This window comes from Astatotilapia calliptera, chromosome 3, assembly GCF_900246225.1.
Source record: "Astatotilapia calliptera chromosome 3, fAstCal1.2, whole genome shotgun sequence".
Lineage (NCBI taxonomy): Eukaryota > Metazoa > Chordata > Actinopteri > Cichliformes > Cichlidae > Astatotilapia > Astatotilapia calliptera.
This window is the reverse complement of record NC_039304.1, coordinates 5,281,981-5,303,935: the sequence shown is the minus strand read 5'-3', so window position 1 is coordinate 5,303,935 and position 21,955 is coordinate 5,281,981. Positions and strand designations below refer to the sequence as shown.

Genomic DNA, 21,955 nt, shown 5'->3' with positions numbered 1-21,955 from the left:
GGAACAGAGATTCAGAATGAAGCTGCACACATTCTCTACTTCACATTCAGAAAGTCATCCAAACAAACTAAACTTTTAAACTGAACTCTTAAAAGTCTTATGGTGTCATTCAAAGAAAAAAAAAAAAAAATGTTGTATCGTCTTTCTGAACACAATCTTGTAAGTAGAGGATGCGATAGCAGTCGTTTTCACACAACTACAAAGGAGGAGTGAGGCTGGACAAACATACCGAACAACCATTCAAAGACCACCAACTACCAGAGACCTAATTCAAAAAGCAAAAATGGTGGTAACAAAATGGACAACAATAGAACAAAAGATTGTCCCTCCTGATAACTGTGAGACTTGAAAAGGGACCAGTGTACAAAAGAATCAACCCAAACAAATTCAAAAAAAAAAAAAAAATGCCTAAATGCTTAAAAATGCACATCCACACATGGCATCACTCAAACACAGAACATATTTTTTTTAATTTTCCTATTTTTGTTGATCCGATTGTTGATTACACAAGGTTTTTTTTCTCCTTTTTTTTTTTTCTCCTTTTTTAAAGTTAGAAAATGAAAACCAACAGGGTTTATGCATTGTGGGATTTGGAGGGGCGTCTCAGAAAAAAAATGAGCCTAAATTAGGTTTTCCAGCTCTGAGATGACCCTGAATCATTGCTGGTAGAGAGGTCCAGTCACAAAAGGAGAGGAAGAAAGGTTTCCTCTCTGCAACAGGTAGAATATTCAAATGTTGCTGCTCCCTGGAGAAGGACAGAAAGAAAAATGGTCAGATTCTTAACTAGAACTAGACTAGACTAATGCTACAAGCAGAATGTCTCTAGATACCAGAGTAGCAAAATTGTAAAAGAAACAACTACAGTTTCGGTAAAGCAGACAATTATATGCTGAGAGAAAAACTTAATTCCAATAATCTCCCAAAAATAAAATCCCCTGTACAAGATCTTCAAAAAACTTGTCTCAAAGTCAAGTTCATTGAGATTCAAACTTGTCCACGTGGCCTCATTCTCAATTATACACAAACTTAGCAGCCCACGCAACCCACCCAACCAACGGGGTGATGACTATACCCCATCAGACTTTTACAGCTGAGAGGTAAAAAGTTGTTTCATGTGTTCTACACAATAATGGCATGAATAAGATAAGGATCTAATGTTTTCCAAGTTTTACCTGTGCACTGAGATCCAGGGAAGAGGGGGGAACAAGTTGTGTTCTGCCACCAGCACTCATCTTGCTGGTTCCCAGTTCCTTCCTGTTCACCTGTATTTAACAGAGAGAACTAAATAAAACAAATACACAGTTAGTTGTTTGTTTGTTTTTAAATCCGTATTCATCCAACAGATTGATTTCACAGCAAATGACAAAACACCGTGTAGAAATTGATAATCAGAAATCATTTGAATAAAGACTTACCTCTGCCACATCTCCAATAAAGTCGTAAGCAATCCCATACTTGGGAATGTGACCAGTTGGTGAACACGAGCAGAACCGCTTTTCTCCTGAAGATTCGTCTTTTTGAATCTTGGTGACTGAAGTGTCCGTCTGTCCACCTGCACTGGTAACAGCTGCTGCTGTTTTGCAGTCTAAGCAAATCTCTTGCTCAGCGATTGGCAGGAGGGTACTGGAGCCCTCCTGTGAATCCAGAGAGGTCTGAGCACTCTTCTCCATGCCAGACTTCTTTAATCTGGGTAAGAATTTACCAGATTCCAGTTCTGACTTTCCATAATAAGGGCCCTCGCACTCTGCGTCCTCCTCCAAAGGTTTCAGGTCTGCCTGAGGATCATCGAAGACGTCAACTGGTGCTAGGATGGGAAAACTTGTCTCCTCTTTGTCAGACTCAGCCTCAGAATCACTCGCTCCACCAGGGGACAACTCAGAGGCAGATATTGGTCGGAAATGGGTCCTGGGGGAAATACGAATGGCCCTGTACTGTGTCCGATTGATGCCATATATTCGAGGGTGAAAAGCTTCATTCTCAGAGTCTGAGCAAAGAATAGATTTTGGCTTGAACCCTGGACTGAATGACGCCATATCCTCAGGCTCAAAGGAACACTCAACATGAAGGACTTGAGAGAAGGGACTGTTCAGGTTGAAGGATGCAAATGGGTATTCTAAACCTTGATCCTCACTATGCAGGCCTCCATAAGATCCAAGCAAATCTTCATGGAAGATGAAAGAAAATCCCTTATTCAATCCATCGCCACCTCCTCTAATGGCCTGGTCACTCTGCCCAAAGGACACCAGTGGCCTCCACAGGGGCCTGTGCCCAGGTGCAAAGCAGCTGCTTGTGTTCATGAACACATCAGTGCCAGTGATGGTGAGCATATCTGAGCCTGAAGCAGATGCAGCTACAGCAGCGCACTGCAGCAAGTTATCTTGGGCATTACTTGGTGGCACAACAGCCCAATTCTTATCACCGCTTAGTGTCTTCAACTCTCCATATACCCCTCCTAGGATGAACGACGTGCTTTCCTTGTCAGAGTTCAAGTCCCAGGGCTTGGACGGAGTCATGTAATCCCCAGCACCATCTAACTTGGAGAGTTTGTTTTTGGCCAAGTCCTGCTCTTCTTTCTTGCCTTCCCACAGGTGGTATTCTGACCGCTGCACTGCTTTTTTCTGAGGTCCCTGAATTGGAGCTCCTTTCGCATGCACCTCCAGACAGCTGCAGCAGTAACCACCTGACTCCTCTGAGAAGAGGCCCTCACTGGATTTTTCTGCTCTTTGACGTGACGTTACAGATTTGCTGTTTCCAATTGCAGTCCAAATGTCTTTTATTATCCCTGAGGTGTAGTTATCACTCTGTTGGTTTGTGTTGTCCGAAAACATGCCGGTGCTATACTGTTTACTCTCGTCCTCTTCCAAAGCTATACCACAAATGGACTCCAATTTAGATTTTTTGGTGAAGGTCTGATTGGATGCTGTGCTAACACTGACCTCCTCACACTTACGGCCAGAGTCTTCTTGCAAAAAATCCAAGATTTCATCCTCGAGATATGTACTAGTCAGAGGAGGTATTATACAGTTAATCTCTTCACTGCCAATTTGAGCAACATCTTCTGCTGGAACGTTTCCTTGCTCATTATCAGAACGAGTCTCCTCCGAATGAGACCACGGACTGCACGTTCGCGTTGATAGGTTGGAACAGTGTTCAGTTTCGTCAAAGGCACTATTTTTGGTCCATATTAGCAAACGAGACTGTTTATTTGAATGTAGGTCGAGACAGCTACTAGAATCGGTGTTGTTTTCGTGACCAACGGTGAGTGAGTCGCATGGAAAAGGAAAAGTAGGACTGTCGTACTGCAGCTCGAAAAGAGAGAAGCAGGATTGTTCACTGGTGGCTTCAGGAACGGGGCACTCCTCCAGATGTCCTGACAGTTTGCTCAGTGTGAATGAAACACTATCGAGGAGAGGAGAGAGACGGATGGGAGAGTCTCCTATGAAGCTTTCTCCATCTATATCCTCTGAAGTAGATGGTGAATAACATCCCCAAACTTGCGCCATGTTTTCAAGATCCTCCATTAAATATCCAACAGATCCTGAAGCTTCCTGCATTGCACTTTTCCCTTGCTGCTCAAGGCCATCTAACACTAAACAACATTCTGCCTCAACGTCTCTTTGCTCTTTGCTTTTCTGTCGAATCATGCTTAAGATCCGACTCTCTTGTATTGAATCTGAGGCACTAGTATCCAATATGGATTGATAAATATCTACTTCATAGAAGTGAGTGAATTCAGACAGATGCTTGTCATCTAAATCTCTACTATCCTCTGGCTGAGGGCAGCTTGAGGTCCCAGTGAGTTCAGCAGCTTCATCGTCTGCTTCGCCAGGCCCTTCTACAAAGTGCCCATCCACAAATGAGCCTGCTGCTAGGTATGCTCTCTGGTACTCATTGGCGATGTAGATTCCCTGGATTCTCTCCGGCAGCCTCTCCATGTTGGTTGACAAGGAAAAGCCACCGGGAGAATCTACCTTGCTTCGATATTTTGTTTCCAGCTTGCTTTCTCTGCTGCTGAAAGGTATGAAATACTCTGTTATGGGCTCAGTGTACCAAAGTGGCTCCTCCATGTATTCTTTTCTGTTCCTGGCCTCAATTCCGGACTCTTTTGCTTCCACCCAGCCTGGATCTTTACGAATCTCTTTCAGCGGTCTCTTCCCCTTTTTGTAAGGCTGTGGTTGCTTGGCAGTGCCACCGGTGGTGCCACTACTGCTCCCTCCAGTGTTTCTTCGCTCTTCTTTATCAAGAACCTTCACCTGCAGCTTCACTTGCCCACTGTTGCGTGTTCTCCTGTTCTTTGCAGCCTCCCTGGACTTGTGCCTTATTCTAACTGCCTTGCTTCTTGATGACTTTGAGTCACCCTGGTTCCCACTTGAGCTTGAGCCTGCCTCACTAGAGCCAGAAGACCAAGATCTTGGTCGGTATTTGCCCTCAGATCTGTGTCTCATCTGTCTCTTAGAGTGGACAGTAGGTTTCTCCTCTGCTGTTGCACCACTGTGATATCTGTTTTCTTTCTCCTTCTTTCCTCGTCGTTGCTGGCCTCTCTCGCTGGTTACAGTAGTGATGGTACCACACGCCTCTAGGTTTCGCTCCTTTGCAGCCTCGCCTTCACTGTTGCAATCTTTGGGGGAAGAGGTGTCTGTGCTAGTTTGTGGGGCTGCAGAGGATGAGGAGCTTGAATACGTACAGGCCTTAGCCTTGTTCCACACTGTCATAATCTCCTGGAGACAAACAGATTTCTCTGACAAAGGAGGAAAGGCTTCATAATACCTGCAGATATAAGAGATGAGGAAATGGGAGTTACATGCAATTTAATTCAAATACAACTGCAAAAGGTCACCTTTATTTTTTAGTAAAACACACACTTTGGATGAAAACGCCCACATTATATAGCTTACATTTCCACCTGGTCCTTTGAAGAGGGGGACTCAACACGTTCTGGAGACTGAGAGCCATCAGATTTCCTTCTAATCTGTTTTTCCTCTGCACAAAACATTAAACACCAAAACATCACATTAGAACAATCACTTAATGTTTTTAAATGAAATGATTATAGATTTGATAACACAGGATATCAAACCTTTCTGTTTGTTTTGGATCTCCTTCAGTTTAGAGCAAAGCTCTTCAACAAGGCTTTCAATTCCAGAGTTCTGCACAGATGAAAAAGACAAAAAGATTAGAGATGCATATTTTTATACTGTACTTAATAATTCCCACAATGACCCAATTTTGGACAGCAAATCTCAACAATGAAATTTATCAAGATATTGCAGTTTTCTTGCTTGTTTAGTAACAATATAAACTGTTTTATAAAAAAAATATTTGTCATACATGGTTCAAAACAAGAAGATTTTAATATTAAATAAAGTAACCAGAATTAATGCAAAAATTATAGCTTTTTAATTATTTCATTCAGATGGAAGAAAAAAATGCCATCCAACCCTGCCGGTCCTTCTTTTAAAATAGTAATTGCTCCCGTTTGTTAAACTATGAATCAACTGTGATTAACCACAATATTTTAGAAAGCCAAGTTCCGTAGCCAAATGAATCCTAATTAGTGCTGTTCCTGTTAAATTGAGAAATCACTTAAATAGAACCCATCTGACAAGGCAAAGTAGACCAAAACATCTCAACACACTCTACATCATGTCACAAGGCTTTGGGACTCCAGCAAACCACGGTGAGAGACATTATCCACAAACAGAGTAAACACAGCTGTCTGGATGCATGCTGTCCAGGATACTACAGCTATGAATGGGAAATATATATATATATATATATATATATATATATATATATATATATAAAAATTGCTCCTGCTGAAGACTGAAGATGGACACACAAAGTCATTTCACTGCGTGATATAAAAACATGTTGTACAACCAGGCTACGAAAGAGGATGCTAGCAGCTGGAAATGCATGACCCAAATATAAACAAATGATTTGACCAAGTGTGGTTGAAGCACCCGCTAGTTCAAATTTGTAGGACAGGAAGAGCAAATGCTGAATGGAAATTACTAATGCAGCTGCATGGTAGCAACATAGGGGTGGTTGAAACGTCTGACAAGGTTGATTTCCTTTCGTTATTGCTAAACAAAAATGTTAAGCAGTTATTTTAATACTTCTACTTAAAACTTACAGAAAAAAATAAAAATACTGGCAACTGCCAGTGCTACCCCTCAGCCTGCTAGCACACACATCTAGGTTTGCTGTTATTGAGTTCACAAGATTTTCAGAAAACATGACCTTGACCTCAAAGTCAGAGGTCACTGAGATTCAAAATCCCAGATTTTTAGTAGATTGAAAATCCAACATCCCCAACATTCTCAAGTTATCGCATTCACAAAGTTTTTAGAAAACTTGACTTATTACCTTAACGTTGAGGTCAATGTCACTGGGATTTGAATTGATCCTAAAAAAAAAAAATTTGACACCTACGGTATCAATTTCAAAATCCTATGTGTCTCATTCAAGTTATCACATTCATTTGGTTTTCAGAAAACTTGACTGAGGTTGAGGTCACTGAAAATCTCAGATTTTTTGGGTGTCCACACCAATCTCCCATCTACCCACCAGGTTGGTTGACAAGGATATCCCATTAGCCTTTAAGGCCAAGAGGTAAAAATGAGAAAATGATAATAAGTTACTAGAAAAAAAAAGGATGGGAAATGCTCTTCATTTACTTATAAATCCTGCTGCCTGCAAGCATCAATAAAATGTTGATCAGTAATTTTTCCCACGCATTTCAAAATATTTTTGGAACATTTGACACATTTTCTTGGAATATTATGATGTAATTTTGAGGCTCTAGAGTCCTCTCTTACATGGAACAAGGCATAACCTTCCCAAAAGTGGCTAGCCTAGAAAAATTACACTAAGACCCACTGCAGGCCTTACTTGCCTGAGTCATGGTCGGCATTCACGACAATAAAAAATAGACAGTGGGAAAAAAAATGGCACCCATTGAAAAGTTCCTTGGTGAAAACCATTGCCATCTAATTTGCCTGAATTAAAGCAAAGAGTGGGCCAAAAGCTGTCCACAGCAATGACTGCAGTTCTTGCTGTCAAGGGTACCAGAGGCAACATTTTTAATGCAACATGCAAGTGTGACAAAAAATGGGAGAAAACAAACAAACAAAAAAAAGCACAATCCTGCCTTAGATAAGACTGCAGTGTTCCTAACACTACTACTCTTACCCAAATGAAAGAATGAAAAACACAAGATGGACATAACTTGAGCCAACTGAATTACAAAAGCTCAGGCATGCTCAGAAACAATTGTTCTATATTTAGCTTTGGTACAGAAATGCTTTCAAAATGATAGAAAAAAAACCCAAAAAAAACCCCTCCACTAACGATAAATAATTGACTTACGCGTTTTTAACAATGTGCAGTTGCTACATATACTGTTACAATACACTGCTTCCTTCAACAGTTGAACAGAATGTGAAAAACAGTAACTGTAACAAAAACAACAACTTGTTTAAAATGCCAGCTTAAACCAAGGAGTCAGAGCAATGAGCGTGAAACAAATAAAAACAACCATTTCTCAACAGTTTCACATATTTGTTGTTCATTCTCCCAGACAACAAAATTTCTTCCCATACCACTTCATTAAAAGGAAACCAAAGTTTTCTCCTCCCTGTGTTTCCTCTTGCATCATTGTGCTAATGCTGGTCAGCTGACAACCCACAGACTCTGCTGCAATTCCGTGCACTGTGTACTAGTTAAAAAATAGAGTGCAGAGTCCAGTCCCCAGGGAGGAGCTCCACACTCCTCCCTCTTGCCTTGCAGATCCTTCCCCCTTTCTCCTTCCAGCTATTTACACTGTGTCATTCTCAGCTGAAGCACACACCCCTTACTACAGCTGACCATACATGAAAATGCCAGCAATTTTTTTTCTGCTGTTTTTCCCCTTCATAAAAATAGAAATGCAATCTAATTTATACTTGTGTAATACCTTAACCCCTTACACAAATTATGTTGATTTTGAAGGTCATTTAGAAGTCAGAATAGCACTATTTTATGTTCAATAAAAACTTAACTCCTGACAGTAATATACCCCTTCTAGTGCAGACTAATAGAAGGTGTGACCATCCAGCAAAAAAGGTGACTATGCATTTTCAATACAGATCTCCATTTTACACTGCTTTGGCTTCACATACTGACATAGCTTTATTCACAGTCTATCCACTGCGATTCAATCAATCAGGAGCTGCATGACTGCACATTAACAAATGACAAGAATACTACAGTAACAGATTCCTTACATAATTAGCACCACCATGTCTCTTGTATTCAGACTGCTTTTCATTCACAAGTTTCCCAAAAAAATGGAGTCAGTGACAGTCACCGACAGGTTTATCAGGTTCCAAAGCAACAGTGATTTGAGTTCATCACTTTAAACCACAGAAAATAAAATCATTAAAAATAAAGCCTAAGTTGTGTCATAATGAACAGCTGAACAACCGCAGAATTACAAGAGCCAAGTAGAAGAAAGCTTACTTCATCAGATGCAGAGCGGAGACATTGCACAGCGGCTTGCTTCTTCATTTCCTCAAGACTCAGATCGGTCCCTCCCTTCTTCTTGCTCTTGCCCCATTTCTTCCCCGTTCCCTTCTCCCATCCCAAGAAGATGTCATTTTCCTTTCGCACACAAACCAAGAAAAGTCAATCACAAAGCATTTTAAAATGTAAAGGCAAAGAGCAAAACTCAAAAGATTCCTCTTTTGAATCAGTGGTACAATTGCCAGTTGAAAGAAAATCCACACTGTGAACCTCTCCTGGCAAACTGACTTATTCCCCTGATGAGACATTTTTATTCCTACACCAGCAATGAAAATAATTGCTTTAGGGTAAAAGAAAATTTATTTAGATTTCTGAATTCTCACCTGGTCTTGTAGGTCATAATCATAACTGTCATGCAGGAGAAGACTGAGAACATAGCGGGTGTAAATCATGGCATCAATCCCGCACTTCTCAAGCTCCTGGCCTAGCCAGCTTTGCACTGGACCCAGCGAATGAAGCAGAGACATCTTTGAGGCAGGCAGGGGGCCCACAAGAGGGTAGGGGCAAGAGAGGTTCTCAGGAGGAGCAGGACCGTCTGAATCGGTGCTCACTGGACGCATGGGACCTCAGGTATTGGCCATTCTTGGGTAGAGCAACATTATGACAGGTATTTATTGTTGGGTGGTTGGTGGAGAAAGGTGCAGAGGCGATTAACCTATCTGAAAGAGGAGGCTGTCACTCCAGCAGTACAAACTACATGGGGAGACATGTAGAATGTTTTTTTGTTTTTGTTTTTTTTTTATTGCTTTGAGCAAAAAGGGGGGATGTTACTCATCAGGCATGGCTTAATGCTGCTGATAGATTTCAGCTTCTGAGCAAAACACAAGACGTGTTTGCATTTTAGTCAGAGGGGTCCATTTTGTGGCTACGTCTTACTTCACCGGCACAACCTGAAACAGAGTAAACAAGTTTCTCACATATATTTTCAATGTAGAATGCAAGAGAGCATAGCAAAGCAGCGTGAATCAGGACCTTTTTTTAAATAAAATAAAAAAAAAATACATGAAGACACAAGTTTGCTCCTTTCAGCTGAATATAAGATGCATTTTATGGAGGAAACAAAGGAGCATTTAATGTTATAATAGGTTCAATTGTAGCATGTGTGTCAGATAATCAAATCTTTAATTTTTTTTTTGTTTCTATAAAATCTTAACAAGTATGCCCAATCTCTTTCAGCAGAATAAAAAGGTTTGTTTTAAGCAATGTTGCATTTCCTCAAAATATAGCCGACTGTGACCCTTCACATAATTCTCAAATGCTCATGCTATTCAGGTCTGCATGCCATTTAAGTGACAGACAAAGTGAAACATGTTTGTAGTGCAGGGCATGAAGAAATCCTTCCTGTTTGACTACTTTTGTGTATCACGATCACAAAACATCCGCATTGTTTCATGACTAATATCGCCAATAAGTTCTGTATTAGCGACAAATCCAACAGCTGAGTGTAACTGCGGGCAGTGAGCAGGGGAAGGCTCGTATAGCAGCGGTGGATTAGGACACCGACGTGAAGAGCAAATGGAGGCTGCGGCGATTTGATTGGCTCCAGTGCTCGTCATTCAGCGGTGGTATATTATAAGTTACGACATAAAAAGGTCGAGATATGAAGCCTTAGAGCTTGTCATCACGTGATTCCAGCAGCCGACACCTTTATGTATAAGAATGTTTATAGAAGTGCAGATGGACAGCAGCTGAAAGGTTAGCTAGCTCGAAAACTACTAAATATGGCTGACCAGTATCTCCAACCCAGCTGTTTCTTAAATGCACACCATCTCCGGCCGGCAGTTAGCTTTTCACTGCACGACACCAGACCAACTTTATCCAACAGTACTCAAATTATCCCACATGAGAAACAAATGCGTGCCGCTTTAGCGGGTTTATTGTGACTTAGCGCAAATATTAACTGACTTAACGTCACGCCGTTGAGCTACCGAGTGCGGCAAAGCAACTACAGGGAAATCTAGAAGAATATTTAGTATTAGTCAGAAATGTCATCACCATGCCAATATACCATTTAGTCTGGCATTAGCCAACAGCCGTGGCGTCAGCTAACGTTGCGCAGACTTATGCTATAAGAGTCATTTTGCAGTCAAACAGCAAGGTTAGCTTGACCACCGACCTTTAGCTAATAAGCCGTTAGCCAAGTTAGCTGCCGACAGCTTCTCATTTTTGGTCATAAGACGGATTTTAATATTAATGCGACTACTACCTAGCATACATAATTATAACGAAGTGTTTGTTTGATTTGGTTCGTTTCTTCTTTTTTTTAAATCTGAAGACTAACGCTACTGAAGTGGTGAGCAGGTAAACGGAGCTTGTTTCTATACGGTGACAGAGACCTGACAGTTCTCTATTAAATATATCAACACGCTAACATTTGAGCAACTTTCTGTAACACGGCACATGAAAATAGCAAGCACAGAGTCAAAACAAAACGGAGATGCGTTTTTATTAAAACCGAAACAACCATTACATAAGGTTAGCTACGCTTGTTGTTGTGACCGAGGGGGAGGAGGAGCGCCTGCCCGGTAGCCTACAGAGGACTTTCAGACGTTTCCCTTCAAAATTGTGCGTCATATCGTCGTATATAGGCAAAGCAGTAAGCTGCTTAAGCATGAAATACAGAGTAGGAACTAGGATATTTCAATGCGAAAAGAAAACTTCCATGTGAGTCGCTGGTTTACGTACCTGCCGTTGGCTGAAGTTAAGAGAAGCAGCGAGAGGGGAGCGGCTATTTCTCTCCCGCTGCTGTTCCGAGCTCGAGCTCTGGAATCTGTTCCAGTCGCATAGCTATCATGGACGCCGACAGAAATGGCGCTGTTTTCACGTCTGGTGCGTCTTCAACAGCGTCAAGGAAACTGGCGTCATTCGGGCTCAAACATCAGAGAAGGTCATACTGTGTCGAGACAGAATGCGCAGAGCCAAAATGTCCGCTGAGTAATGGCAGTTTCATTTAGAAACTGATCCCAAATGCACCGCCCTTTGCGTTCGTATCCAAGCAACAACGCAAACCGCTGCTGATCCTGCTCGTATGGGTTGAACCCTCCGCTGGGGTATTGCATCAGAAGGCCATCTAGTACTGTCAAAGGCGGGTCTGACGGGGTGTCCCCCACGCCCCCTGAAGGGTAGTTTCAGTTCCGGCGTCCCCCCACTAAAAATTGCTGTTTTAACAAAGGAAACGCCAACATTCACTGCGTGGGAATACAAACTTGAGTTGAAACAAGAAGAGAGAAAATCACTGTGTCCTATAGTAAAACGGATGATACAAGTTAAATGCAAATTTCATTCAATAATGACGCCTTCTTGTCTGAGTTCTAAGAAATTGTAGATATTATTCAACAAATTTCATGTACACATTTTGGTACAATTAAATAACATTGTTCACTGTGACATGCTGTCTCGTTGTCATTTGAATGCCAATAATGAAGTAGTGTACTCTTAATTTGACACTTTTTCATAATATGTTTTTAATAAAGCAGGTTAAGTCTAAACTGATGCAGAACTGATGCAGGTGATGACCACGCTCAGCATATTTATCTGTATGATTCACAAAAACAAGTACATATGTCAGACAGTTTTGACCTTTTGCTCTTATCAATATGAGACAGCTGGAGCTTTATCTCATACTGTCTACCATCACTGGTTTGAGTGCAGCTTTTGAGTGTCACTTTTACCACTATTACTATTTATAGCTCTGCCATTCAACAAGAAAAAGATTTAATATTTAGGATTTTGTAACAAGAACAACCAGCATCTCCAGATTACTGCAAATAGGAAAAATTATGGTTCAGTGGCAGTAGTGTGTGTCCACTGGCAGTTATGGATCGCCCATCTACGTGCAGAGAGCATTTGTTGAGAAATGGCGGCGGTGTCAAAAATATGTGATGCAGCCAGTCCCACATATTTTTCTATGTGTTGTTATTAATCCATCAGCCAACTGTGGAGAAATTATAACATATGAAGTAATAAAGTAAAACTGAGTGTTAAAAACAGCTACTGTCTGTAGTTTTCATGCTGTATTTTTTTCATCTTTGATGGGTTTTTTGTGCTTTTCTCTTCTACTGTATGTGTCAATCAAGTATTCAACCAATGCGCAGTGTTGTCCACATTAAGCAATACAGTTGAGAGCATGCTCATGTTTGTACAAATCCCCTCTCTGTAGGCAAATACAATCACATAATCATAAGACTGTGTATTTTGAGAGGGGGTTGATGGTGCTTGTTCTATGGACTGCCTTCTAATAAGGATCTATAGTGTGGCACTCTTTATCTGACCCCAGGGGTTATGACCTTTGTGCTGAGACGAGCCAAAGCCTATTGACCAGCTGTTTCTACCACCATGTGTGCAGATACACACACACAGCACAGTCTGCTTCAATCAGGTTAGCACTAATGGTGAGGGAGCACCCAAACTGCTAACTGTGACTACATCGTAATAATCACCACCACAATATTCCAAAATTAGCACCATTCAACATCAGACTGTGAACTTGGCAGCTGGCAAGTTAATGTCCCATTTGAACGTGTTGGAGAACTGTGTTGTAATACATAACTTTACCAGGGAAGTCCTGTAAAAATTCAGGTATGCAAAGCTAATGCACAACAGCCACATATGAATTTCTGTTTTGTCTGCAAGAGCACTGGGGCTAAAAAGTCAAATTCATATTGACTTTTTGTCACCTGGAGACTAAAGCCATGATGAAGTATTATAAGTTTTCAGCATCAACATTTTGTGCACACTGCAAATTCAAGATGTTTTTTTTTTTTTCATTGTTTACTTTGTTCACTTTTTTTGCCTTTCCTGTTACATGATAACATCTCATGAAAGCCTCAGCCATGAGCACGGCAGCAGTTTAGCTCAAGGCTGTTTGACATCTTCACACGTATCTCATCACCAAATTTGCTCAGCAGCAACTATACACTGCCCAAGCGATTTGTGAGGATTAAAATACACAACGTTGGGCTTTGTGGAAAGTACGGTTTTGTAATACCACAAGTTTCCCAATACAAAGCACAGAGTCAGGTTAAAAAAAATCTAGCAGATCCTGATAGCCTAATCAATACAATCACTCAGGCAGTCTAAATTAGATGTATCAGTGTGCAAATTGAAATCAAATGTAATCTACAGAAACAAGAATCAAATGTAATAAAATATATATATATCAATTTTGGCCTAATTTTTGTCTTATTACAAGTTGGTTTCTTTAGTAAATTTAGTAAATCGTCCACTCTTCTCTCACCCCAAATGGTTGCGGCAGATGCCCGCCCCTCCCTGAGCCTGCTTCTTCCTGTTAAACAGGAGTTTTCTTCTTCCCACTGTCGCGAAAGTGCTTGCTCATGATTGTTGGGCTTTTCTCTGTATGTATTATTGAAGGGTCTAATTTACAATATAAAGCGCCTTGAGGCGACTGATGTTATGATTTCACGTTGTATAAATAAAATTGAATTGAATTGAATACGAACTGGATGTGGTACAGGATCCTCCATTCACAGAGCAACAGCTCAATCTGCTCTGCTCTTTGCTCTGACAGCTTTCTCATTTGCCAGTGTTAATTGAAAGTCAATTTGGAACAGATGGCAGAGTTAAAAGATGCCCCATAATCCTCTCAGCAAAAGGCGTTAGGGAAGTGGGGGTAGGGAAGTATGCCTCTGGGTGATAGCACTACAATGTTATGACAGTAAAATGTTTCTCATAATGCTATAGCTTTGCTTTTCAACAGAGCACACAGTAGCATTTCAAAGTGAAATTGGTTCTCATTCACATGGTGGGTCAAACCTTTTATTTGTCACAAGCATGAGAGCAACCAAAGCTGATACTGATTTGAGTTTTAAAATATAATCTCATTAGTTGAAGTTTCCTGCAAATTTCTCTATTTTCATGCTGTAAAAAAATATAAACAATCTCACAACTGAAAACTTCAATGAACATTCAAAGAAACTATATACAATGGGATACATACATTTCACGTTCTTGGAAACAACTAGCTCCCTTCGGTGAAGTGATTTACTACACCTGACTGCCTCATTAAAGGTCAATACTCGCTGTGTATTTTCAATTTAATTTAGCTATATAGTGTCAAATCACAATAACAGTTAGGGGCGCTTTATATTGTAAGGTAAAGACCCTATAATAATAAAGAGACAACAGAGAAAACCACAAAAATCAGATGGGCCCCTTATAAGCAACCACTTTGGCTACAGTGGGAAGAAAAAAATTCTTTTGAACAGGAAGAAACCTCTGGCAGAGCCAGGGTCTTGGAGACCCATCTGCCATGACCGTCTGGGGCTGATGAGAGAGAGACAGGGCAAAGACTAGTCCCCATTATTATTGCTGTCACCTGTAGTAACCTTCGCACCTACAGCATAAAGTGGCAAGTATTTTAAGGAGAATATTCTAGAAGATTGACATATGTCATTGTGGTATTTTTCAGGGCCCAACATTTTATTAATTGTGCAAAACCTAGATATTCAAATAAAATAGTGTAGAGAGTATAGCAGTCTTTATAAAGACTTTTGTGGGTTTTCAAGAAATTACAGCTTTTCTGAGGTTCTGTTTACGCTTTTTAAAGATAAGTCAGTTGACCATCTTTCAGATAAAGTATATAGAATAATTGAAAAATTTGTGCTTACCTCGCGAACCTGCTAACAATGCTAATATTGAGTCATGATATTTTGTAATTTGAGGTAAGCTATGTTGTTAAATTGTATAAGAAAAGGTCCCCCGTTTATGTCATTATTAGGTAGCACTTTATCAGTTGTACAGTAAACCACTCTATACATTTTATAGTACCTAAAGCTATTCAAAATAGCTCATATTAATAAGCTAAAGTAAGTTTTGTTGCTAGCAACACTAACAACACAACAGTAGTAGTAGTTTTCCTTTGTAAATAAATACTAGTAACAGTTAATCCTCAAGTAACAACTAGTTTGGGTTGTGCAGCCCTTTTAGTTTAATGATTTATACTTAATGTCTTAATTTAACTGTGTGATTTAGCCACTTAGCTATTGCTGCTGAGAGTAGCATGTGAAAAAATAAACAAAATTAATTTCAGTCAAATCTGTAAACACAATGAGCATAGGGACTTGACTTCATTAGGTTTGAGAAATTCACACCATGTTCTGAAAAAATGAATGCTGAAACTAAACTAAAATATATTATTAAAAAAACATGGAAAATACAAAACTAATAGTTTAATGATCATATTCCATATACTGTAAACAAAAATAAGCAAAGAATATAAGAAAGAATTTTAACTAGCGCAGTCAGCCCAGCATCAAATGCATCTGGTAGTTAGTAAAAACAAATTTTTATATAAAAACTAGTTCCTGTGCTGCAACCAGATTATCTGTGCTTTATGAGCACTTGTGTAACACACATGGTAAGAGATGGTATAACTGGGTCAAGTAAGTATTAGCTTGGTTACAAATAGCTAGTTCTACTAGCTCCTGATCCACCAGTACAACTACAAACAGTAATGGAAAATGAAGAAAAAAGAAACACCAGTCATTATATTTTATTACCAGTATGCATTTATGTAGAGTAAAATACTTTCTATTTTTATTTTGAGTACTAATGTCACTAATAACTGTATTATTAAAGGACTGTTATCAATTGCACAATGCAGTTAGTCAGTTATTGTTCAGTAAGTATCAGTAAGAGCATATTGATACTGTCTGTATCGAGTATATTTTTCTTTTATAGGGCTTATTTCAGACAGAGAATTTATTTATGTGTTATCCATATAATCGGATTGAATTTATGAAACATATTCCTCATTATTATAAAAATCTAATCACATGTTAGGATTCGGTGCTGACTGTAGAAACTATAGCTCACATGTGCCACAAACGGCAAGTTAATTCTCACCTCCTGTGAGGGTGACACACTTCTTACAACGCTAATCTATTTACAGAATGTAAATGCTCATGGAGAGACCAATCACAGCTTGATGCATTATTCAAAGAGACCAATCAGCATAATTAGAAGACCAATGTGACTTAAATTCTTTTTTCTCATCTCCAGACATGTTTACCGCTGTCTGTGCTCTTTCTGACCACTAATTGCATAAATGCATTTGTATGTGCTTTGACAACAACTCCTCTAACTGTGACTAGTGTGGTTGAGTGATGTTTTGTTTCCTGTGCTCAAACTTGCACAATGCTCCTGCTAGCACTCAGCCTGCACACTGTATCTCTCCTCAGGCCATTCACAAAGATATTAATAAAAACAAATCCATCATCTTCTCTCGATTTGTCATTGTTTTACCTGCAGTGCTGACTGCAGTCTTTTCAGCTTTCCTATTCTGGAAATAGGAAAGCTTCCTATTTCCAGAATCCAGAATCCTTGCATCCTACTGTAATCATCCCTCAGCTTGCAAATATGTATCAACAGCTCTAGCATTAAAATGCTGATTTTAAATTCATGTAAAATAGATGGGCTTTGTTTTGCCAAATATATGTTGCCATGGGGACCTTTGTTGCTTATGTCTTGTTTGATAAAGAGCTGTGAGATTGAAAAGAAAATGTGATGATAATAATACTGATGCAGATGAAACTCCTGTAGTTCACCTAAACTAGCTGAGTGGAGGCTTAACAACTTTCCTGACTGGTGCAATGCATTAATCCTTATATGTCTACTTATCTCACAAATACCCTTGCAGCTCCCTCACTTAAACCACACAGAGTATTTTCAGCAGTGAGAATGCTTTTGATGCAGACTTCCTCTATTTGGTGCTACATGTGAGACAGGGCAACTGTAGACCACGTCATAACTTTACTCTCCAAATATCATCGTGGGTTAATTTGTAAATATGGATTTCTGTCAGTGAGCCAAGCAGCAGCAGCAGCAAATAGCACTTCAGTAGGTCTCTGACTGTTTGCTGTCTGAGGATACTTTTGTAATGACGACATTCATGTTAAAGGTCAGCCTGGTTTCTGCTGTAGGAAAACTCATCAGTACATAATCTAAAGAGCTGTTTGCAATATTGACAGTTATGACTTGACCAGAGAGCTCACTCAGTGAGTCATTCAATGCAGATCAATGTGTCTGACAGCTCTGGGCCTCTTCCTGTGATCACATGGAGCCCCTTAACTTAAGGTGCTTAAAGAAGTGGTGAAATGTAATTGATTATTACATTTTGATCATCAACAGTAGACTAGTTTGTGTTGTAAAACAGCACAATTTGGCACACAAGCAAATGCTAATTGATAAGCTGATGATTGAATGGTTTCACTCTTGATTGTGGACTTTGTAGATAATGATCTTCGATGATATCTAGGAATTTAAGCTGCAGATGTTAAACACAGCACATGTTTTGCAGGGAGAGTAACTGTGAAAGCAAAGGCACAATTAAAGGCTTTTATGTGTGCTAATGGTTTTGGATGCTTTGAGATATGTGCTGGCTGAGAGTGATGTGACGCTAAGATAACAGTGTGTAAATGTGTCTTGTTGCTGAAGGGTTTTTCTTGGGCCGCTGATGATAAAGGCGAACAAGGTCTTCCTGTCATGTGGTTGGCTGCATGTCAGTGAATGAACAAGTAAGACAGAGAATGGCCCTGTTCACGTAAGGAAAGCACACATACATTGCTGGTTTTAATTACGTCAGAGGCAAATGGGTGTGAAAGCAATGAAAATGTGGATTACAGCACGGGGTCACAGTCTTTCCACAGAGGGCCTGTTATCAGCACAGCACAGGCATGAATGTGCTCTCAATGCAAATGCCCTGGCCTCACAGTCCTCAGTCAACCTGTCTGCTGTTTGCAAATGATGAAACTGATAGTCAGTTCAACAGGTTTACAGTTTCTTTTTCATGCTCTGTTTGATCAGATCGAGTTTAACAACAAATTATTGAAAATGCAGATTTACAGTAAATTTACCCATAATTTCATACAAAGTAAAAGATTTGGTACAAACCATGTTGTATTTAGATTATTTTGTTATTATTGTGTTACTGTACTAACTTTCGCAATCGTGCAACAGTTACTAACAAAACAATTATTGTGTGTTTTTTTTGTTACTCATGCTACGAAAGTTCTTTGGTTATCAGAAAGATGACAAGATGTGCCTTTTCCTGCAAACTCACACTACAGTTACCTAACTCTAGTTCATGTGAAGGAAGGAGGTAAATAATAGAACTCTACAACTTTTACTATGAGAGGCTCTTTAATGTTTATTGCATGATAAAACAAGAACGTGATAGACAGGCCCAGGTCACAAATAATTACCCACTGGTGCTAACACTTAGCACCTGCATGATAGCATGCAGCACGTTAACACAAAGCTAGTAGCAAAGAACACTCCATGCAGACACCAACCAAGCCAAGCTTAATGAGGAATGATGAGCACTCATTATCAACTTTCATGTCAGCTTTGTGATAATACTTCAAAGGTGAAGGTAGGACAAATAACCTAGCATGTCTTTGGTAAAACAGAAGCACCCAGGAGAAACCCATGTGGGCACAGGGAGAACATACATCGCCATACAGAAAGGCCCCAGCTGACTTGAGCATTCAAGCCCAGAACCTTCATGCTGTTTGCATTTTTGCAATACGTCATAATGTTTAACCATTTTATACTTAAGATCCCTGAAGTATTTACAGCACATATTTGTAGCACGGTGACTCAGTCAGACAGTCATAGCTTTCAATCTCTTCTCTTCAGGACTGAGTCTACTTTGCTCCCAAAATGGTTTATGTAGTTAATGACTTTGTGGTATCTTTTCATGGTTATTTATGTGGGTCTCTCACGAACACGATGGAGTAGCCAAAAAGTCAACAAACTGTGGAAGGTTTAGTCCTGAAATAAATCTGAAACCCAAGCTGTAAGTCACAGTAGCTATGTTTACAGTAATGTTTCCTAACCACTTAGTTTTTAGTGTGCCTCCTTAACATACCTGTAGTACAGATGCAAATATGGCATCTGTATGTTAAATGTGGGCCAAAAGCTTGCTGAATCACATCCAACCTGCTAAAGTTCACTGGTTAACAGGTAAAAATAAATTGCCATGGGTCTGAACACATGGGCACATTTAAGCAGCTTGGCCAAATAAAAGACAGAGGCAAAAAAAAAAAAAAAAAGACAGAATTACATCAGCGTTTTATACTCTGACCCTCAGGCCTTGAGTCAGGGAGACACAAAAGAGGACACAAGAGTAAGTCAGCTCTGCCACTGTGTTGCTGTGTTGACTCATTAGACATAGTACTAAAAATATAATTCAAATAGCAATGGAATTTTTGACTAGTGTCTGATTTTGGAATTTTCCTTCATGACCGTAAACATATTTTTAACATAAACTGATGCAGGAACGGTCCTCTTTGAGTGCTTCACTTGATGTTTAAGCAAAACCTACTGCCATTTACAGTCAGAAGTAACCATTTACTTTTTGTTTCCTCTAAATCGAACTGCTGTTAAAAATAGCCCTGACCAGTTGCAGTTTTTCCTCCTGTTGAAATTATATTTCCTGAAAACAGCAGTGCTCAGGTGTTTCATGACGTCATGGATCTCTGAGCCATTGTTAAAAATCAAAGCGTGTGACACCTGTAAAAATGTACAGCACCTGTAAAAATTTGTTTATTGAACTCACTGTTTGACATTTCAAGAAAACAAAGAATGCAGTCAGGGCTTGGGACATTATTTAGTTTATTATTTAGTTTAGTTCTTAAAAGAGAGTGATGAGAATATGATGCAGTTCAACTGAATTTAATTGAGTGTAAGTGCTGATTGAACTCTTTTAAGCAGAAATTCTGCTAATTGAACTCTTTTCAGCAGAAATTCTGCTGATTCACCTCTTTTCTGCAAAGTTTTCAGCCTTTTCACCTCTTAACAGCACAATTCTCAGCCGCTTCTGCTAATTTCAGCACAATTGTCAGTCTCTCCACCACTTCTTTGTGAGAAAGAGTTTGGTGCAATGAGATGAATAGCCGCATTGAGACCTGAAGGGCCAGGTTCGAATCCTGCTCAGGGCAATGTTGTTGTTTTTTTTTCTTTATTCAACCTTTTCAGCTTTTTTCAGCAGACATCTTTAACGTTAAGGCATCCACACAGCATTTTCGCAGGAAATGAAAAATTTTCTAGTTCTTTATTCCACTATTTACTAGTTACTTCCGTACACTTTTTGGCACTCAACTACTCCCACAGTTTTTATCCGATTTTCGCCATTCAAACTTTAAAAAATTCTGCTCTTTCTGCTAATGTGTGCTATGACTTTTGGTGCTCATAACTTCTATACTTTTTGAGACGTTGCCCACAAAATTACAGATATAATGGTGACTTAGCTGCCCGTTGGATAAACCCATGGACCTTAGAAAAGATCAACACTAGTGATGTGACGTTCTGTATCGAGGCTTCGAAGCTTGTGTCGAGTAATTGAGGGAGCGTTTCCGCGATGCACGTATCGAGGCTTGCTTCATTTATGGGAGGAGCTGAAAATGATGACGTCCGAAGCCTCACTGCCCGGCTGTACCACGTGACTGGTTCATGAAGTGGTTCGAACTTTGCCGCGAGATATGACAGCGATATAAACCCCTCAGACTTCATTCAGAAATGTGGGTGTTTGATGGAGAGTTGCGGTTAGTGAGAGTTTGGAGACAGTTTGGAGGTTTATGAGAGTGAGGAGAGAAAGTCAGGAGAGAATGGAGCCAGCTAAGAAGAGGAGGATGTCCTCCCCTGTGTGGGAACATTTTGATCCTCCCAACAAGGTATGTAAATTTCAGAAGATGTATTTTCATAATACTGATGGTGCAATACAATTTATGTTAAGCTGTCTTGACTTTTGTACAAGGTGAAGTGTTTGCTATGTGCCAGGGAGCTGGGATATAACAACAACACCTCATCCATGCTTAGGCACTACAGAGCTTTGCATGAGAATAAGGGGAACACCAATTGTGGAGCAAGACCAGGTCAGCCATCAAATGCAATGATAATATAGCATGCCGTAATGTTACTAAATGATATAACAATATTATACAACTGTTATAAGTTAAGTGTAAAGTAAAGTGTAAAGTGTGCGTGTTAGTCCCCATAGGGAAATAGTTCCTCTGCATTTAACCCATTCACCCAGTGAAGCAGTGGGCAGCCACCAATGCAGCGCCCGGGGAGCAGTGTGTAGGGATGGTACCTTGCTCAGGGGTACCTCAGGGTAGCCGTTCAGTGGAGTCGAACCCCCGACCTTCCGATCATGGGGCCACCACTCTACCTACTGAGCTATCCCTGCCCCTGTGTGTGATATTTATATTTGTGCTTTGTCTTTATTGTCTTTCCTCAGGAGAACAATCTCAAATAGCTGAAGACCTGGTTAGCATGGTGATTGAGGACTCCTAGCCATTTAGCATTGTGGAGGACAAAGGATTCAAAAGATTTGTTAAATCATTAAATCCTAGCTATGTTCTCCCCACTA

General features: G+C 40.0%; 1 protein-coding gene across 1 annotated transcript; it reads right to left on the bottom strand.

Annotated features, from left to right (window-relative positions):
• Positions 1 to 502: 502 nt before the first annotated feature.
• Positions 503 to 11,709, bottom strand: kiaa0232 (KIAA0232 ortholog). The gene is given in 9 exon segments (XM_026160461.1): positions 503 to 745; positions 1,173 to 1,203; positions 1,206 to 1,281; positions 1,416 to 4,767; positions 4,896 to 4,980; positions 5,078 to 5,147; positions 8,503 to 8,643; positions 8,889 to 9,455; positions 11,251 to 11,709. Coding segments are annotated over 8 exon segments (4,134 nt in total). The 5' UTR covers positions 9,126 to 9,455; positions 11,251 to 11,709; the 3' UTR covers positions 503 to 603.
• Between the last annotated feature and the right edge of the window lie 10,246 nt (positions 11,710 to 21,955).